General features: G+C 62.7%; 1 protein-coding gene across 3 annotated transcripts in view; it reads left to right on the forward strand.

The window, feature by feature from the left end:
• TAFA5 (TAFA chemokine like family member 5) overlaps positions 1-15,251 on the forward strand; it is a 192,618-nt gene that overhangs the window by 151,120 nt on the left and 26,247 nt on the right. For all 3 annotated transcript variants that reach the window (XM_033405301.2, XM_012536625.3, XM_049694640.1), the window contains exon 3: positions 10,690-10,817. In XM_033405301.2, coding sequence (XP_033261192.1) covers positions 10,690-10,817 — 128 coding nt within the window. The remainder of the gene's footprint in view (positions 1-10,689; positions 10,818-15,251) is intronic.

The following is a 15,251-nucleotide window of genomic DNA, read 5'->3' on the forward strand; positions in this document are numbered from 1 at the left end:
ATTAAAGGATTCGGCATGAATGAGCGGGAGGAGAATGTGCCTTTTCTTCCCGAATTGTCGGGTCTTGAGTGTGACGTGTGCCAGCCTGGTGCGGCCCCCGGCCTTGGCCTCCATCACAGACCCCGCCCGGGAACGTGCATGGCCTTGGAGTCACTGGACCCCAGGCTTCTCCAGGGAAAGTGGGTCTCCCCGCCTGCCCCTTGGTCCTGAGAACAGGCCCACATCCTTGAGCTGGGCGTGCCCCATGGCTTGGGGTGAGTGCAGCCTGAGTGAGTGACCATGGCCCTCTTTGCCCGGGAGGTAGAGGTTGACAGGCCCCTTGAGCTCAGGGGTCCCAGCGGCTGAGCTGTGCCCACTCCCATCCCACTCGCTTCCCTGATGGGTTAATCCCGGTACCAAGGGCGGACAGGGGCCTCCCGTGCTTGGCCCCGGCGTGTTCAGAACATCTGAGAAGACTCCAGAAAACTGACAGCTGCCTTGCCTGCGAAGGAGGAAGGTGTGACTCACAGAGGTTTTGCAGTTTGGGCTGGCTCACTGACGTCTGTCCATCCCAAGTGACCAAGGAGACCAGAGAAGTTCAGGGAGCCCGGAGCCAGACCCCTGGGGTGGCCCCCCTCAGAGAGGAGGCGGGCTGCTCCCAAGAAGTCCCTGAGCCCCGGGCTCCCCGGCCAGGTTGGGCACAGAGGCCACCCCTGGACCGCAGAGTCAGGCCCCGGCTGGCTTGGGGGTGGTGCAGGGGTGCCTGGGGCTGCCCCTCGGAGCCCGTCCCTAGTCTGCTGGCTGGGACCCCCCTTCCTGCTCTGGCCTGGTGAGGATGGAATGGGATGGGGTCTTCGGGACCCTGTACTGACGCAGCTCTTCCTGTTGGCGTTTTGGCCTTACTGTCCTGCCCGTCTTGAGTGAGGGTGGGGTTGGGGGAGGGGCGATGACCAAACCAGTGAGGGGGGACAGGTACGTGACCCGCACACGGTACTGAGCGTCAGGCCCCATGACCCCAGGAACAGTGGGGGCCATGGTAGCAATAACAAGCCACCCACCCCAGACCAGGAGCAGAAGCCGGGCAGGGTCAGAGAAGGTTCCGGAAAGCTGGGATAGGGAGGGCTCTTCGTCCCTGGCACCCTTCCCCTGGCCCGACGCTCACCTGTGTATCCAGGACCACCTGCTCCACCCCCCCAGCATCCTCGTGGACCCCCTTTTCCGTGCACTACCCCTGCGCCGCAGCGCAGCGAGCTTTTAAACCATCACCTGGACCAGTGCGGACGTAGGGTCAGTGGCCACGTGTGGCTGCCCAGGACGCCCTGTTAGGCCTGCGTCTCCTCACACCTTCTCCAGCTGAGCCCACTAAGCCTCACCAACAGGGTCCACAGATGACGAACCCTACGTCCCTCCATCCTGGGGCTGAAGTCCGCCTATCACCAAGGGGGCCTCAGAGCTGGGAGCTGGAGCAGGTGTGTGCGCAGGGCCAGCCCTGCATGGGGGCTTCTCTGCATGGAGCCCCTCCCTCCCTCCCTCCCTCCCCTCTACCCGGGCAGCTCCTTACCGGGACTTCAGGGTCTGTGTTCCTTCTCCCCACGGCCCTGTGCCCGCCTGAGGCTGCTGTGAGAATCCACACCACGCTCTCAGCTGGGACGTCTGGGGCCCCCGGAACACAGGTGGGTAGCCAGGAGCTGCTGTGATTCAAGGCCCCTCTGCCGTCACAGGCCCCCCTTCCCGGCTGTCCGCTGTAATCAGCTATGGCAAAGCCCCGAAGCATATTTTGGGACCGTTGGAGGCCCTTCTATGTACCCAGTTCCTACAAGAGCAGTCGGCACAGCCTGGCACTGGGGGGAGGTTGAGGGGATGAAGCTAACCCTACACTGATGAATGTCAGCACAGCCCTCCCTGAAATCGCAGGAAGGGCAGACACGTGCATGCAGCGTGCTCTGATCATGGGGAACCAAGCAAGATGTGTGAGCACGTGGAAGCTCCTAATACACGCGTGGATAGACGTATACCTGTGTCTATGTTAGAAAGCCCTGTGGGGGGCGGCAGGGGGCTGTAGGCGGAGCACAGCCCCTGCGGCTCAGAATGGGAAGCAGCTCCCTGTCCCCGGGCTGCTGACTGCAGACCCAGCCGGTCCCAGGCCAGAGCAGCCCAGAGCTGGCAGCCAGGCCTCTGGAGCCAGCTTGGAGGCCCTTCGGGGCTGGGATGCTGCTGGGTGGTCTTGTGGGTCCAGCACGGTGGGAGCCCCAGGACCCCATCCATCCTCTGCCTGCCAGATGCTTCTGGGGACAGAGAGGGGCTGGGACAAGCCACCACCCAGGGCTCCTGGAGTCTCCCGTGGCCGCTGCCGAGACCCCGCCCCCTCCAGAGCACTGTGAGCCCGGCCTGGGGCGTCTCGGGGACGGAGCAGCTTCTCCAGGGAGGACAGGAAATGCCATCTCTACCTGCAGCTCTCAGAACGCAGGCTCACTGGCCTAACGTGCGCAGAATAAATGTCTGTAGGAGAGAGTTATTCAGGCCCAAGGCCGTCGGAAAGCTGCCCTCTGACCCACCTACTGATGGTCACAGAGTCGCCTGCAGGACGGGACCCGGTGCCAACTCCCCTGGGGGCAGATGACTGAGGACACATGATTGGCCGTGGTCGGGGTCTGATCCACTTGGCGGGCAGCCTGGCGGGATGCGTCCAGGGCCGTGGAGATGCTCAGACCCTCTGACCCCGTAATTCCTCTCCCGGAAATATGTCCTGAGAAGATAATTCAAAAGAAGACGAAAGGCATGTTGGTAGCAGAGCTGAGCTGGAAAGCGCAAACAGCAGAGATGCCCGTCTCGGGACAGCGTGGTGGACCACAGGAGCCTGAGCTGGTCCCGTGCAGCTGGGGGTGTAGCTGTGGAGCAGCGTGGAGGGCCTAGCGGACCCGGAGATGGAGAAGGACGGGGCAGGCGGCGGCTACACAAGGGCCCTTTAACAGAGTCTGGGGGGTGGGGCTGCCCCAGGGGAGGGTCACCTCCCTGTCCCCTCAGTGGCCCTGGCACTGGTCCTCGGTGTGGTTGTGCTGTCCCTTGCTGGCCTCCAGAGCTCAGGATGCTGGGACCGAAGGCCTGTGTCCCACACCAACTGCAGGGCCAGCCACCCGCCTGCAGCAGAGCAGCTGGTGCTGGGGGACATGCGCATTTCGCGCCCCAGCATCCCTTGCGCCGTCCTAGCCCATAATGATGCTGAGAGAATGAACAGTGGTGGGGCGGGGGCTTCCCTCAGCCGCGGCCGTTCTGACTGGCTCTTACATCAGCTCTGTCCTTGCATCAGCCCCCTACCCTGCCCCGACACAGCGGCCTTCGTCCCATCCACAGGTGAGAAAAGTGAGGCACAGAGAGGGCAGGCGCCTGACCCGAGGGCCCAGCTGTGAGCAGCGGCACACGGGGACTCGGACCCCAAGGGCTCGAGCTCCAAACGCCACCCTGGCCTCCTCTCCTCCCTGGTCGAGCCACGGTTTCTCCTGCCGGCCGGGCCCTGCCTGCGTATCCTCTTGCTGCCTCTGGGAGCCCGTTCCTGTGCACGGCCGCGTGGAATCAGGGAGCATGGGGGACCCTGGTCAGGCTGGCCGGGCTCAAGCCCTCGCATCGTCCCCTTCCGGCTGCTGTGTGAATGTGGAAATCTCCTAACCTCTCGGAGCTTCCTTGTCCCCATGTGTGATGTGAAGATCAGGCAAACTGGTTCCTCGTAAGTAACAACCAATAGTCAGTCTCTCGATAAAGGAGCACGGGACTCCCCGTGAGGGTTCGCAAGCCGGTCCCGGTGGTCGGCAGCTGCCTGCACGGCCCAGCAGCTTGGTTCAGAGCCCCCAGGAGCCACCTGGCCTGCTCAGTCCCGCCAGGTGTGCTCACCTGGTGTGTTTGGGCATTGACGTTTCAAATGGGAGTCTGTGAAATGCAGAAGCTGCCCCCGGGTGTGTAAGGGCAAAATGGATTTCTCCCGGAATCATGGGGGTTCCCAGCAGATGCTCCGGTTGTTTGCGTTCTCCCAAGCCCAAGGCCACCGATCCCCGGGTTGGGTCAGGGGGAGACCAGAGCCCGCCAGGCGGGGAGGCCCAGGTGTGCTGGGTCATCTCCACACAGCTGCCGGCCCTCCCCAGGCCTGGCGGGGCATCCCGTGGGCTCACCTGTCCTCCCACCATCGCTGTGCCCTCCTCCAGAGCGCTACGCCTCTGCTTCCTCCCGTCCCCGGGGCCAGGCTGCCAGGGAGGGACGGCCTGAGAGTGGCTGTTGCCGGGAAGGTCCTCTAAGGATAGCTCGGGGGCTACCCAGGGTGCCCTCTGACCTCCCAGCCCCACGGGCCTTCCTGCCTCTGCCGGTAACTGCTCCCGGGAGGGGCCTCAACGTGCCATCCTGAGGAGCACAGAGATGGGAGCCCAGGGCCCTCCTGGGGTCCTCGAAACGTTCCCTGCAGCAGTAGCAAATGGACTACATCCTCAGGGCCTGTGTCAGCTCTTCATGTGATAGATTCTTCCAGAACCCTTGATACATCCCAGTTATATTTGACTCCCGTGTGTGTGTGTAATTAATATCTCTATGCTTATATTAAATGCCAGCCGCCCCTCTCCTCATGGGTGTGGATGTGGCCTCACCCCTCTGTCACTAGCAAGATCCGGGGGACTTTGGGGACAGATACCTCTGGGTTAGATGCTGCCAGAGACAGCGGCCTCCCCGTCTCCGACGGACAAGGTCCATTTATGGCTGTATCTGAGAATGTGGCCGGAGATTTCTGGAATCCCACTGGTTTTGTTCTGGACGACTCATTTTTCCAAGCTGTTCAGTAAAGTAAGCAGACTCGTGTTAATGGAAATGAAGAAACAGTTTATTCCAAAGGGACCCATGCAATTTACGAGCAGCAAAGGGCGCAGGCGTTGAGCAGAGCGAGATGGTCTCCGCGATCCCCGTCCATCTGTCCAGACTCAAGCGAGCAGCGCGCTGGCCGCTGCCGTTGCTGTCTGAGCAGGCGTGCTGTCCACCAGACCCCGGACGGCTTCAAGGTCGTCCTGGTTGTCCCATCCTTAGGCTTGGGGGGGTGGGCGAGGGCATCGTGCAGGGGCGTGTTTCTGTGCTTCCACATCTTCGGAGCTTGTTTGTGCTGGTAAACAAAGAGGGTGTCCCGGCGTCATGGGCACCACGGTGGGGAGAGGGGTGTTGCTGGCGGCAGGGTCCCCACATATGTGCAGTTCAGTCACTAGAACAGAATTTCAGACGTCACACGGGGACATACCCACACACAAATACTTGTGCGTGCACCTGCGCACACAACATACAGGTGTGTGCACACACACGCACACATGTACACACACACACACACAGGATCAACGGCTGGGCACACAGGCTCTCGGCCGTAGGAGGCTCCCGTGGCTGGTGAGCTGATTGAACTGGGGTCCACTCAGACCTTCTGTACCTCCTCGGGATGCTGATCAGGAAGGTTGAAAGGAATCAAATAGGGGTGCTTAGCCCCGTCGAGGAGAGCACCGGGGAGAAGCCACAGCGCTAAGTGTCCCCTTTGAACAGGGCAAGTCTGAACTCTGAGGCCCTCCAGCTTCTGCCTTCCATCCTGGCCCTTCCCACGTTTTCCCTGCCTCACGTGGGTCATCTTTTTCCCGAGATGGAAAATTCCAGAGCATTGGCCCTGGAGGGTGGACACTGCAGCTCCAGGGCTAAGCCAGCCAGAGGCCCTCACGGGGCCTGGTGAGGGCAAGGGCTCAGGAAGTGTGAGCAGATAAGAAAAACAGCTTTGTATCATGGGCCTTCCGGAGACAGATGCTGCTGGTCTCCGCTGTTGGAGACCAGCTCTGAAGGTTTTGCAGGCTCCTGAGAAATTGCACATGTAAAGCACCATTAGCTTTTTGGGGTGTAAGTGAGCTCAACCGAAGGCCCCTCCCTCCGCTGGCTGTCAGATCTGAGTGAATTTAGCCTGGAATCCCTCTGATGCCAGGCGGCTGGTTTTCAGAGTGGGGACCACAGGGGCCGGGCTCCTTCTGTCTCTTAAGGAGGAAGAAGCTGGTCCCCCAGGCAGGGCCCCAAGGCAGATGAGCTATGTCCCTGTTAGGACCCCTGGTGAGCGCACCTGTCCTGAGGGTCCTCGTGGGTTCTTCGTGGGCTGCAGCGCCGCCCTGCTCACCTGGGAAGAGCTGTCCTGTCCCCTGAATGCACATCACTCCGTCTCCTCTTGGCTGTGTCCCCATAGCCCCCTCTGTGGCCCTTGTCACCCTGAAGCTGCCAGGATGTGTCTTCGACTCCAGGGACAGTTTGCCCCACAGTTTTGGCAAGTTGGCCCTTCAGTCGATTGACCCAGACCCACCTGAAGCAGTCTGGTCGTGTCCAGGACCTGCACCCCTGCCGGGCCCCCCGCTTCTCAGTCCCCTGGATGCCCTGGGCCCTGCCCTGCTCCTCTCCCAGCCACCAGGCCCCTGCCTGCCTAAGAGCTTGGCCCGGCGCCCTCTGTGTCCCGAGAGGCCTGTCCGTCCGTCACGAGCAGCTGGGCTGCAGGGGCGGCTTCCTTGGGGGGCGGCAGCCGGGAATGAGCCCCTCTGGACCTGGAATCACCCGGGTGTCCTCGCAGAGGGGGATTCGGAGAGAAGGGACCCAGCCTCTCCATCCCAAGGCCCCAGCACTGGCCGCTGGAGAGATGGGGACCCTGCAGGCCGACGTACACACTTGCACACGGTGGATGTGTGTGCGTGTGGGTGTGTGTGTGTGCGAGGCGGAGGGAGAGGCGTGTGGGCCAGGCCGGGTCCCAGGGCTTCCACTTCCTCTCAAAGGCTCGAGCTTGCAGAGCTGGTCCATGCTGGGCCCCGAGGCCCGGGACAGGCACTGGGCGCGTGGCCAGCGGGAGATCCACGCCCCTGGCCTGCACGGACCGAGGGCCCCGTGGTTGTGACACAGGAACAGGCTGGACCGCTGTCCACATCCGTCAGCCGCCATCCCTCTGCCCCCTCAGCACCCCCAGCCCTGGGCGATGCCCTCCCCCGCTGGGAGCTGCCACGACGCTGGGGCCAGGGGAGAGGAGGTGGTGACGTGTGGGCACGAAAGGCCCCTTTGTCCCTGGGACGTGGTGGCCCAGCCCTGCGCCTCCGTCCGCCCGCAGCAGGAAGTGGGCTGGGGCTGAGTGAGCCGAGCTCCCGCGGCCAACGAAAGGCGCTGAGTGATCAGCCTGGCCGGCCAGTGCCCTCCGCAGGGCCGGCACCCGCACACCCGGGCCACCGCACCAGGTGGGGACAGGGCGGGGGCCAGGCAGCAGGTCTGCCTGTTTGTTTTGCAGACACACCCACACGACTGCTGTGCGCCAGGCCAGCCCATGAAGTGGTCCCACAAGTATGGCAGTGAGCGTGCCTGTGAACGTGTGCACATATCTGTGTGTATGTCCGTGGTGTATACGTGTGCGCTGTTTCACACATGTGGGTGTGGTGTGCATGCCTTTGTGGGTGTTTACGTGTGTGCATGTGTCTGCACGTGGCATGTGTGACCTCTGCATTCCTGTGCATGTGCACACGTGTGTACGTGTGTGTGAACGTGTGTGGCCAGGCTCTGTGGGACCTACGCCCCTCAAGCTCTCCTCCCTCTTCCTGACCGACCCTCAGATGTTGTCCCGTTATGTTTGTGGGGCTCCCCCCAGGAGAATGGGGGGTGCGTGTTCCCCCACCGCCGTCGCCCGCCTCTTAGTACTGCGTGTGGGACAGAGCAGAGGGGATGAAGGCTTGGTGACGCCCTGTGCTCTGGGGAAGGGGAAGGAACAGGGCCCGTGTCCTCGACCAAGGGCCTGGAGCCCAGCTGAGCTGCGGCCGGGGGCGGAGCCTCAGGAGACCCGCCGGCATCCCAGCCCCCTGCTTGCTTGGAGCCTGGCTCGGTCTCTCCAGTGTCCGTCTCCCGTCTCCAGCCCCATGGTCGGTGGCCAAGAGTGGCTTATTTCCTCACCTGACCATGAAGGGTGTGTGTTTTACACATGGACGGGCCAACCCCTGGGCCAGGTACTCCACTTGCAGCTTCTTCTCTGTCCCCTCGGTCACCAAGCTTCCCGGGGAGGACAGAGCCACGGGAAGCACTGCTGGCTCGAGGTCCTCTGCTGGCACGGCAGTGCAGGATTGAACCCTTCCCTCCTCTGCTGTCTTGTCCTGCAGGCCAGCCAGGGAAGCGTGGGTATCAGAACCAGGCCTCTGACGTGGCCCATGCTGCCCTGCCCCGCTGGTCTGGGCCAGTGCCCTTCTGGGCTTCAGTCTCTCTGTATGGGGCCTCGCCTCAGCCTCCCTGCCTCCAGAACTGCATTTCCCTCTTGCATCTGAGGGCAGGTCTGTCACCTGAGAAGGCCACGTTCCTGCTCTTGGCTCTGCTCCCTGGGCACAGCTGGGGTCTGGGTCCCCCCGCCCCGTGGTGACAGGCACAGTACGCTGACAGCATTTCCCTGGGTGCAGCCCAGGAGACAGACAGGAGCACAGGTCCAGATTTTTTTTAGCCACTGTTGAGCCTCTTCCCACGCCGTCTGTCCTGGATGACCCCAGAGAAACCCTCCCTTCTTTCTTTAATTCGTCACGACCGTCTCTAAACCACGCACACAGGGTTTCCGGGGCTTGGCGGGGTGTGTATTTCAATCCTGTCGCTGCCTCATGGGTTTACGGTTTGCATTTGTTGGTGTGCGACGAGGTTTTTGTGTTGTCATTTACTGTCACCAAAATGGTGCACCAGGGACGGCGGGGCTGCTGCGGGGACTTCTGCCGGAACGATGAGCAGATGAGGAAAAGAGTCCTGAGGGGATGTGCTGGGGAATGCAGCCGCCTGTGGCCCGCGGGTCCTGGCAGGGCCACGTGGAGCGCAAGGCACGGCTGGAGCCGGGCCTGCCGTGGCCTAGAGACGTTTCTGGGCAGCGAGATGGCCCGTCCCCCACACCTGCCATGAGAGCAGAGCTGCGTCTCCTCTTCCGTGGGAACCACGCTGACGCTCAGCTGGAGTGTTTTTCCGCTCTGACTTCAGTTGGCTGCGGGGCATTTCCGCACCGTGAGGTCTCCCGGGCCGTCTTAGCTCAGGCTGCGGTCACAAAGCACCATAGGCTGTAGGTCTCGAACAGCAGAAATTCATTTTCTCGAAGTCCAGAGGCAAGGAGGTTGCGATGCAGGTGCGGTTGACTGGTGGGGACCCCCTCCTGGCCCACAGACCGCCGCCTGCACTGCATCCTACGTGGGAGAGGCTGAGCTCTCTGAGGTCAGTTCCTATAAGGGCACCAATGCTGTGAGGTGAGGCCCCACCCTTATGACCTCATTTAACCTCAGGTACTTCTGTAAAGGCCCTGTTTCCAAGTCCAGCCACTCTGGGGTCAGGACTTCATCCTGCGACTGCAGGGGGCGGGGGTCACAGCTCCGTCCATAGCTCGGCCTAGAAAGGAGCCGGTCTCAGGATGACCAGCTGGCTGTGGGTAGAGAGATGCTTGGTGTGGGTCCAGGTGGGCAGCACACTACCCACGGGCCCTCTGCCTGCCCGTCGATCCCAGGACACTCCCCGCTGTGCTCAGGCAGCTCCCGCTGCTTTGTCAGAATTGGCAGCAAGGGGTCACCTGGGATGCCATCCTTGTCTGTTTTCCAGCCCACCTCCCAGCCCACCCTTTGTTAAGACTCACCGAGTCACCCTCCCCTGCAGGGGCCCCAAGGCCCAGGCCCCCACAGGCTGAGGCCCCTCTCAGGTCCCCTATCGCCTTTGTAGGGACAGTCACTGCCTGCAGGACTGGTGGCGTGATTGGCGGCCCGCATGCAAAGTGGAAACGCTGGGACCCTTTAAAAGTTACTAAGAATTTCAAGATGCAGGAAGAGCAGGGTGGGGCCATGTGGGCCGCTGCAGCCACCAGAGCAGTCGAACCTGCTTTAAAAGGACGCGCATCACCCTGTCCTAATTCAAAACGACCCGTAGTTCCCAGGTTCCGTGAACAGTTCCATGCATACAGTCGGTGTTCTCTCCATCACAGAGTCCCTCCTTCCAGGGTCTCCGTCACATATGGGTTCCCAGGCCCTCCCGCCACTGCCACAGAAAGGTGGTGGGTTTCCCAGGAAGAGAGAGACGCAGCCCGCTTCTGCCTGGAAGCGTGGGTTTGGAGTCATCAGTGCTTAGCGGCCACGGGGTCTACCTTCCCCACCCCATCTGACAGTGACAAGGACTCGAGTCCTGATGTCACCAGCCCTGGGACGTCCTCGGGGGGAGGGGTCCCCTTTGTGGATGAGGCCCCTGGAGGGCCGTGGCCTCCGTACGATCTGCCAGGAGTCCCCACCCTCCCCCCCACCCAGGCCCCAGGATTGCGGCCTGCAGTCGGGCAGTCCCCACTGCATCTGAGGGGGGGTCCTGACCGGGAGACCTACCCCCACCCCCGCCCACTGCTGTCTTTCCTGGCTCCCACGCAGATTCCAGACAAAGGAGAGAAGTACATTGTTGCCTCCAGGAAGGGAGGTTCTTGAAACTGTCCCCAGCGCCCTCAGTCACTACTTACTGAGTGGCCGATGGCAGAGCTGGTGGTGGGCAGTGAGCGATTGACTGCGAGGCCAGGGAGGGGGCAGCAGTCTGGCCAGGCCACCCTGATTGACACCAGGCGCTGCCCACTGGACCGTCCCGTCCCTGAATTCCGGTGCCGGGAATTGGGCTGCGTAGGTACGGCTCAAGCCCCAGGCCAGCGCTGACAGCTCTCTCTTCTCTCCACAGCACGAATCATCAAAACAAAGCAGTGGTGTGACATGCTCCCTTGTCTGGAGGGGGAAGGCTGTGACTTGTTGATCAACCGGTCAGGCTGGACGTGCACGCAGCCCGGCGGGCGGATAAAGACCACCACGGTAGGTGCGCGGCGCTGGCTGTGCGGGGGGTGCGGAGGCCTCAGGCAGCAGAGCACACTGGGGCGGGGTGCACCCCACACGCGCGATGACAGGACGGACACACAGGCTGCCAGCCCCGCCTCCTCCAGAACCTCCCTGCTCTGCGGCCGGATCAGTCTGTCCCCGGGCTGCTCAGACCCATCACACGGTCACTGAGTGCCCAGCGGCCCGAGAGGCTGGACAGAACTCCCTCCAGGCCGGTCAGCCCACACGACATTGCCGGTGAAGTTGTCCTGTTTCTGGGCCATGTACTCCCAGCTCCAGGCTGGGGGGAAGGTTAGAACCCACAGAAGGGCCTCGGAACGAAGGGCCTTTAAAGCAGAAGGATTGGGGAGGGGCCGTGGGCCTCGTCCAGGCCGTCCCCTCACCCCCCAGGCAGGCATGGTGGCTGTTCGGAGCACAGACCCCGAGAGCCCCTGAGGGTGCCTCTGTCCCTCCTGGATCCCACCGAGAGGGACAGTTGTGGACTCTGGGCTCCTCAGGCTGGTCTCCTGCAGGCTGGGAGGCAGAGGGCGGCAAAGTGGCTTTGGGGCTGTTTGCTCTGAGATTCCTTTCCCAAAGGAAAACTCATTAAGCACAGGCTGGGATGGTGTGGGCCAGGGGAGCGGGGCTGCCCGGCCGGGGCCACGGGGACGGCTCTGGTGCTCCGTACGCTGGGCCCGCACAGTGTTGGACTCCGCCAGCCAATTTTCACCCCTCATCCGGGCTCTTCCTCGTGACATTGACGTAGACAGCGGAGGACTGGGGTGGGCTATGGCTCCTGGCCAAAATTCCCGCCTCGATGCTGGGGGACGTTATGTCAGGGAGGTCTGGGGTCTCATGGAAGGATCTGGAGTTCTCTCCGGCATCCATGGCAGAGAAGTGGGGGCCACGGCCCCTCAGGAATTAGTCTAGAGGAAAACCCACCCCTTCCTGCCCTTGCAGCCTCCGCTGGAGAAGTCAGATGGGCTGTTTCAGCAACGTCCTTAAGAGGCCAATGAGGTGTAGCTGCTGCGAGATGAGACACAGACGCCCTGGTCCCACCGCCGGCAGGGAGGCCGGGTAGGGACAAGCCAGGCCTCCGGGGGCACATTCTGAGGGCGGGGCTGTCAAGTGGAGACGCGGGCCCCCAGCTGCACCCAGGCAGCCCATCAGAGGTCTCGGAGGCCTCTTGTGTTGGCGGGAGTTCAGGCAGGGGGCCCTGCCTGCAGCCTCCCCTTGCAGGCCTGGGGGCCCGTCCCAAGCAGGGCCGCCCACGAGGAGCGCTGGGCTGGGCTGCAGCGGGCGCCCCCGGGTCCCCAGTCGTTGAAGCCGCAGCTGCGCACTTGTCTGAGCGTCGGCCGTGCTTGTTCACGCACGTGCAGCATGGAAGCGAGGGGTCTGTCGTCACACCTGGCAAGTGTGCGGGTGTGCCAGCTCCTCACCTGCCACCTGCCTCACTGCTCCAGGAGCGGAAGGGCCTCTGAGGTGGGGCCGCTGCCTCCCCGACCGTCTAGGAAGCAGCTGACCTTTCCGGGAGCGGAAGGGCCTCTGAGGTGGGGCCGCTGCCTCCCCGACCGTCTAGGAAGCAGCTGACCTTTCCAGGTTTCCCGAAAGGTGGAGACTGGGGGACAAGCAGACCCCTGGACCCCCGGGGCCACCGCCCCCGGATCCGTGGGGCCCGGGGTCAGCGTGTGGATGTGCAGGGGGCCCGGGCCAGCCCTGGTGCGGGAGGTGCTGCGTCGGGGGTCTTTTGAATGAACACCCACAGGAGGTGAGGCTTGGAGGGGGCTCCGGGCCACCCACCCTCCATGGCGGGCCTGGCTGTGCATGGATGCGGGGTCAGGCCTGCCCTCCAGGTCGTGTGGCCCCAGGCAGCACCCCTCAGTCTCCTCACGGTGAATCGGGGCATCTCCTCCCATCAAGCCCCCAAGCCCGTCCCGGCTCCCGGCGCCCTGCGCCCCCGCCCCTCGGAGGTTCTGGGGGCCTCTGCGTACAAAGGGCGCCCCTTTGGCAGCCCTAGCACCCTATCCCTGCAAGCGCAGCCTCAGGTCCTTAAGTTGCTCTAAGACGTTTGCTGAGAAGGTGCAGACAGTCGTTTTCTTCGGACTCACGGGTCTCGGAGCTCAGAATCGTCCAGCCGTGAAAACTGCAGCTGGGGTGGCTGAGGGAGGCCACGGCCGGGGGTCAGTGAGCCGTGGAGGTGGGTCTCCCCAACTCAGACGGGGCCTTGGCGCTGCAGAAGGCCCACGTGTCTTCCAGGTGAGAAGACAGTCTCTGATGCGCGCATCCTGAGATCAGCCCGCCCTGGAGAGCACCTCGTGCTGGAACAGGTGCAACAGGAGAAGCCCACGGTCCAGGCAGGAAGGCCCCGCCACACCTGGGGCAGGTCAGGGAGGGGTGCACCCGCTCAGGGCCCCTTCACTCCCCCGGCGGGAGGCGCTCACACTCGGAGACACGGCCGAGTGGCCGGACGTGTTCTGTGACAGTGACCTCCCGCCTATGTGCTGGCCCGCAGGGTCACATCCCCACCGGGGAAGTGGGCCCCGGGTGCTTGGGTTGGCAGATCCCGCTGAGATGACCCTAGGGGACCAGCGATCTCTGTCATCGTCCCAAGTGTCTGCAGAGGTGACCCTGGCCTGCGTGTGGAGACCTATTTTCAAAGCTTTCTTAAAAGCTTACTTGAGCTCTTGACCCAAACACCTTATAATTGGAGCACGTAATCCCCTTCCACGATTGCATCTCAGGCCTCTTACAGACGGCAGGTTAGCACTGTGGGGTTTCACATTTTAGCATAAATTGGTTTTCCGTGAGGGGGGCTGTAAGACACCTCAGGATTGCTTGGCCACGTGACTGCTAACTCATCCCAGGTGCCAGGGTCTCAGCCCAGCGCCCCTGCAGCCAGGGCCACGTCCAGAAGTGGCTGTCACCCCCCCACCACTGCCTGGTCACGCCCCACCCCCTTCTCTGCATGGGCCATGGCTGCTCCCTTCTCTGTGTCCCCAGCAGACCATGAGCTGCCTGAGGGCAGGCGCAGGCCCTGTGGTCCCGCCAGCCCCGGTCCCTCTTTCGGGGCTCCCATACATCCATGTGATAAATTGACTAATGGATTAGCAGAGCCCAGACCCCAGGCACGTGCTGACGTTTGCATCTCCTAGATCACCTCTTTTCAAAGTGCAGGTCGTCACCCCATTAGTGGGTCGTGAAATTAATTTAGTGGCTCACGATCAGTGTTTTAAAGAAAGAGGAAGAAACAGAATAAAAACATCCAGGAGCATCTGTGTCTTGAGGGCAAAAGCTGCTTCGTGAAGCGCACACAGGGTCACAGGTGAGGTCACGCGGGTACCAGGACAGGTTGCAGTGAAGAGCTGGGGACCCGGCATCCCGGAGGTACTCAGGGCGGCGGGGGGGACCTGGCATCTGTGGCTCCCGCGATCCCTGTTCCGAGGGCTGCCTGTGACGTTGGTTGGCACCGGGCAAGTTGAGCAGGTGGACATCACAGGCCCTCCCCAAGGTCGCAAACAGCATCCCCTCCTTGGCCCTCTCGCGGCCCCTTAGAGCAGAGCTGACCGGGCAGGCAGAGGGGAAGGAAAAGGCCAGGCCCCAGGTAGGCGTGAGGCCCCCGCGAGTGGAGCGCCGTCCTGCCCACCCTCGGCTTCTGTCCAGATATGAGCAGCTGGGGCGGCGCCCGGGCTTTAGTGGCGCTCAGGACAGTCGGATATGTGCTCCATCTGCCACGTACAGTGCTTCTGTGTTAAAGATGTTCTACAGTAGCTGCTATAATGAACACCTCCTGGACCAGAGCAAACCACCTGGTTGAATCCGTCTCTCAGATGCACAATTAAGTCCTACGTTTTAATTCTGTGCTGCGTGGACACGCCACCGTGGGGGACAAGGGGTATTCTGGGGGGTATCTGTACAGTCTACTCCAGGACCCTGGATGTCATGGAAATTCATGACAAGAGAAGCACTTTCCCAGGAGCTGCCTCTGATCACCTTTGCCCCAGGAAGTCCAAATTCTGCCCAGGCCCAGGTGTCCTGGACCTGGGAGTGCACAGCAGCGAGGTGCGGACGGACCCCCGGGGGGCTCCCTTAGGCCCCGGAGGGACGGAGGAGTGCCCAGCTCTGCCTGAAGCCTGGAGGCCTGCGGCTCATCACCCCTGCCTCCCTCATCTTGTGTGAACTGGCCGTGCTTGGGCCGGGCAGCCCGGCACTTAGGCCAGCGTGCACTGCGCACACTGACCCACGTCCAGGCCCAGGCGGCTCTTACTGTCGCTCCTCCGTGCCGAGTGTCCATCCTCCACGTGGCTGGTCCAGGATTGAAGAGCCAGCCCGGTACGGGACAGGGGGTGGGGAGGGAGCAGTGCCCCTTCTGGTTGTCGGTCCTCACCGTCCCAGGGCCGGCCGGCCTCATCCGGGCTGTCCCCGCAGACCCAG

Source organism: Orcinus orca, chromosome 11 (assembly GCF_937001465.1).
Source record: "Orcinus orca chromosome 11, mOrcOrc1.1, whole genome shotgun sequence".
Classification (NCBI taxonomy): Eukaryota; Metazoa; Chordata; class Mammalia; order Artiodactyla; family Delphinidae; genus Orcinus; species Orcinus orca.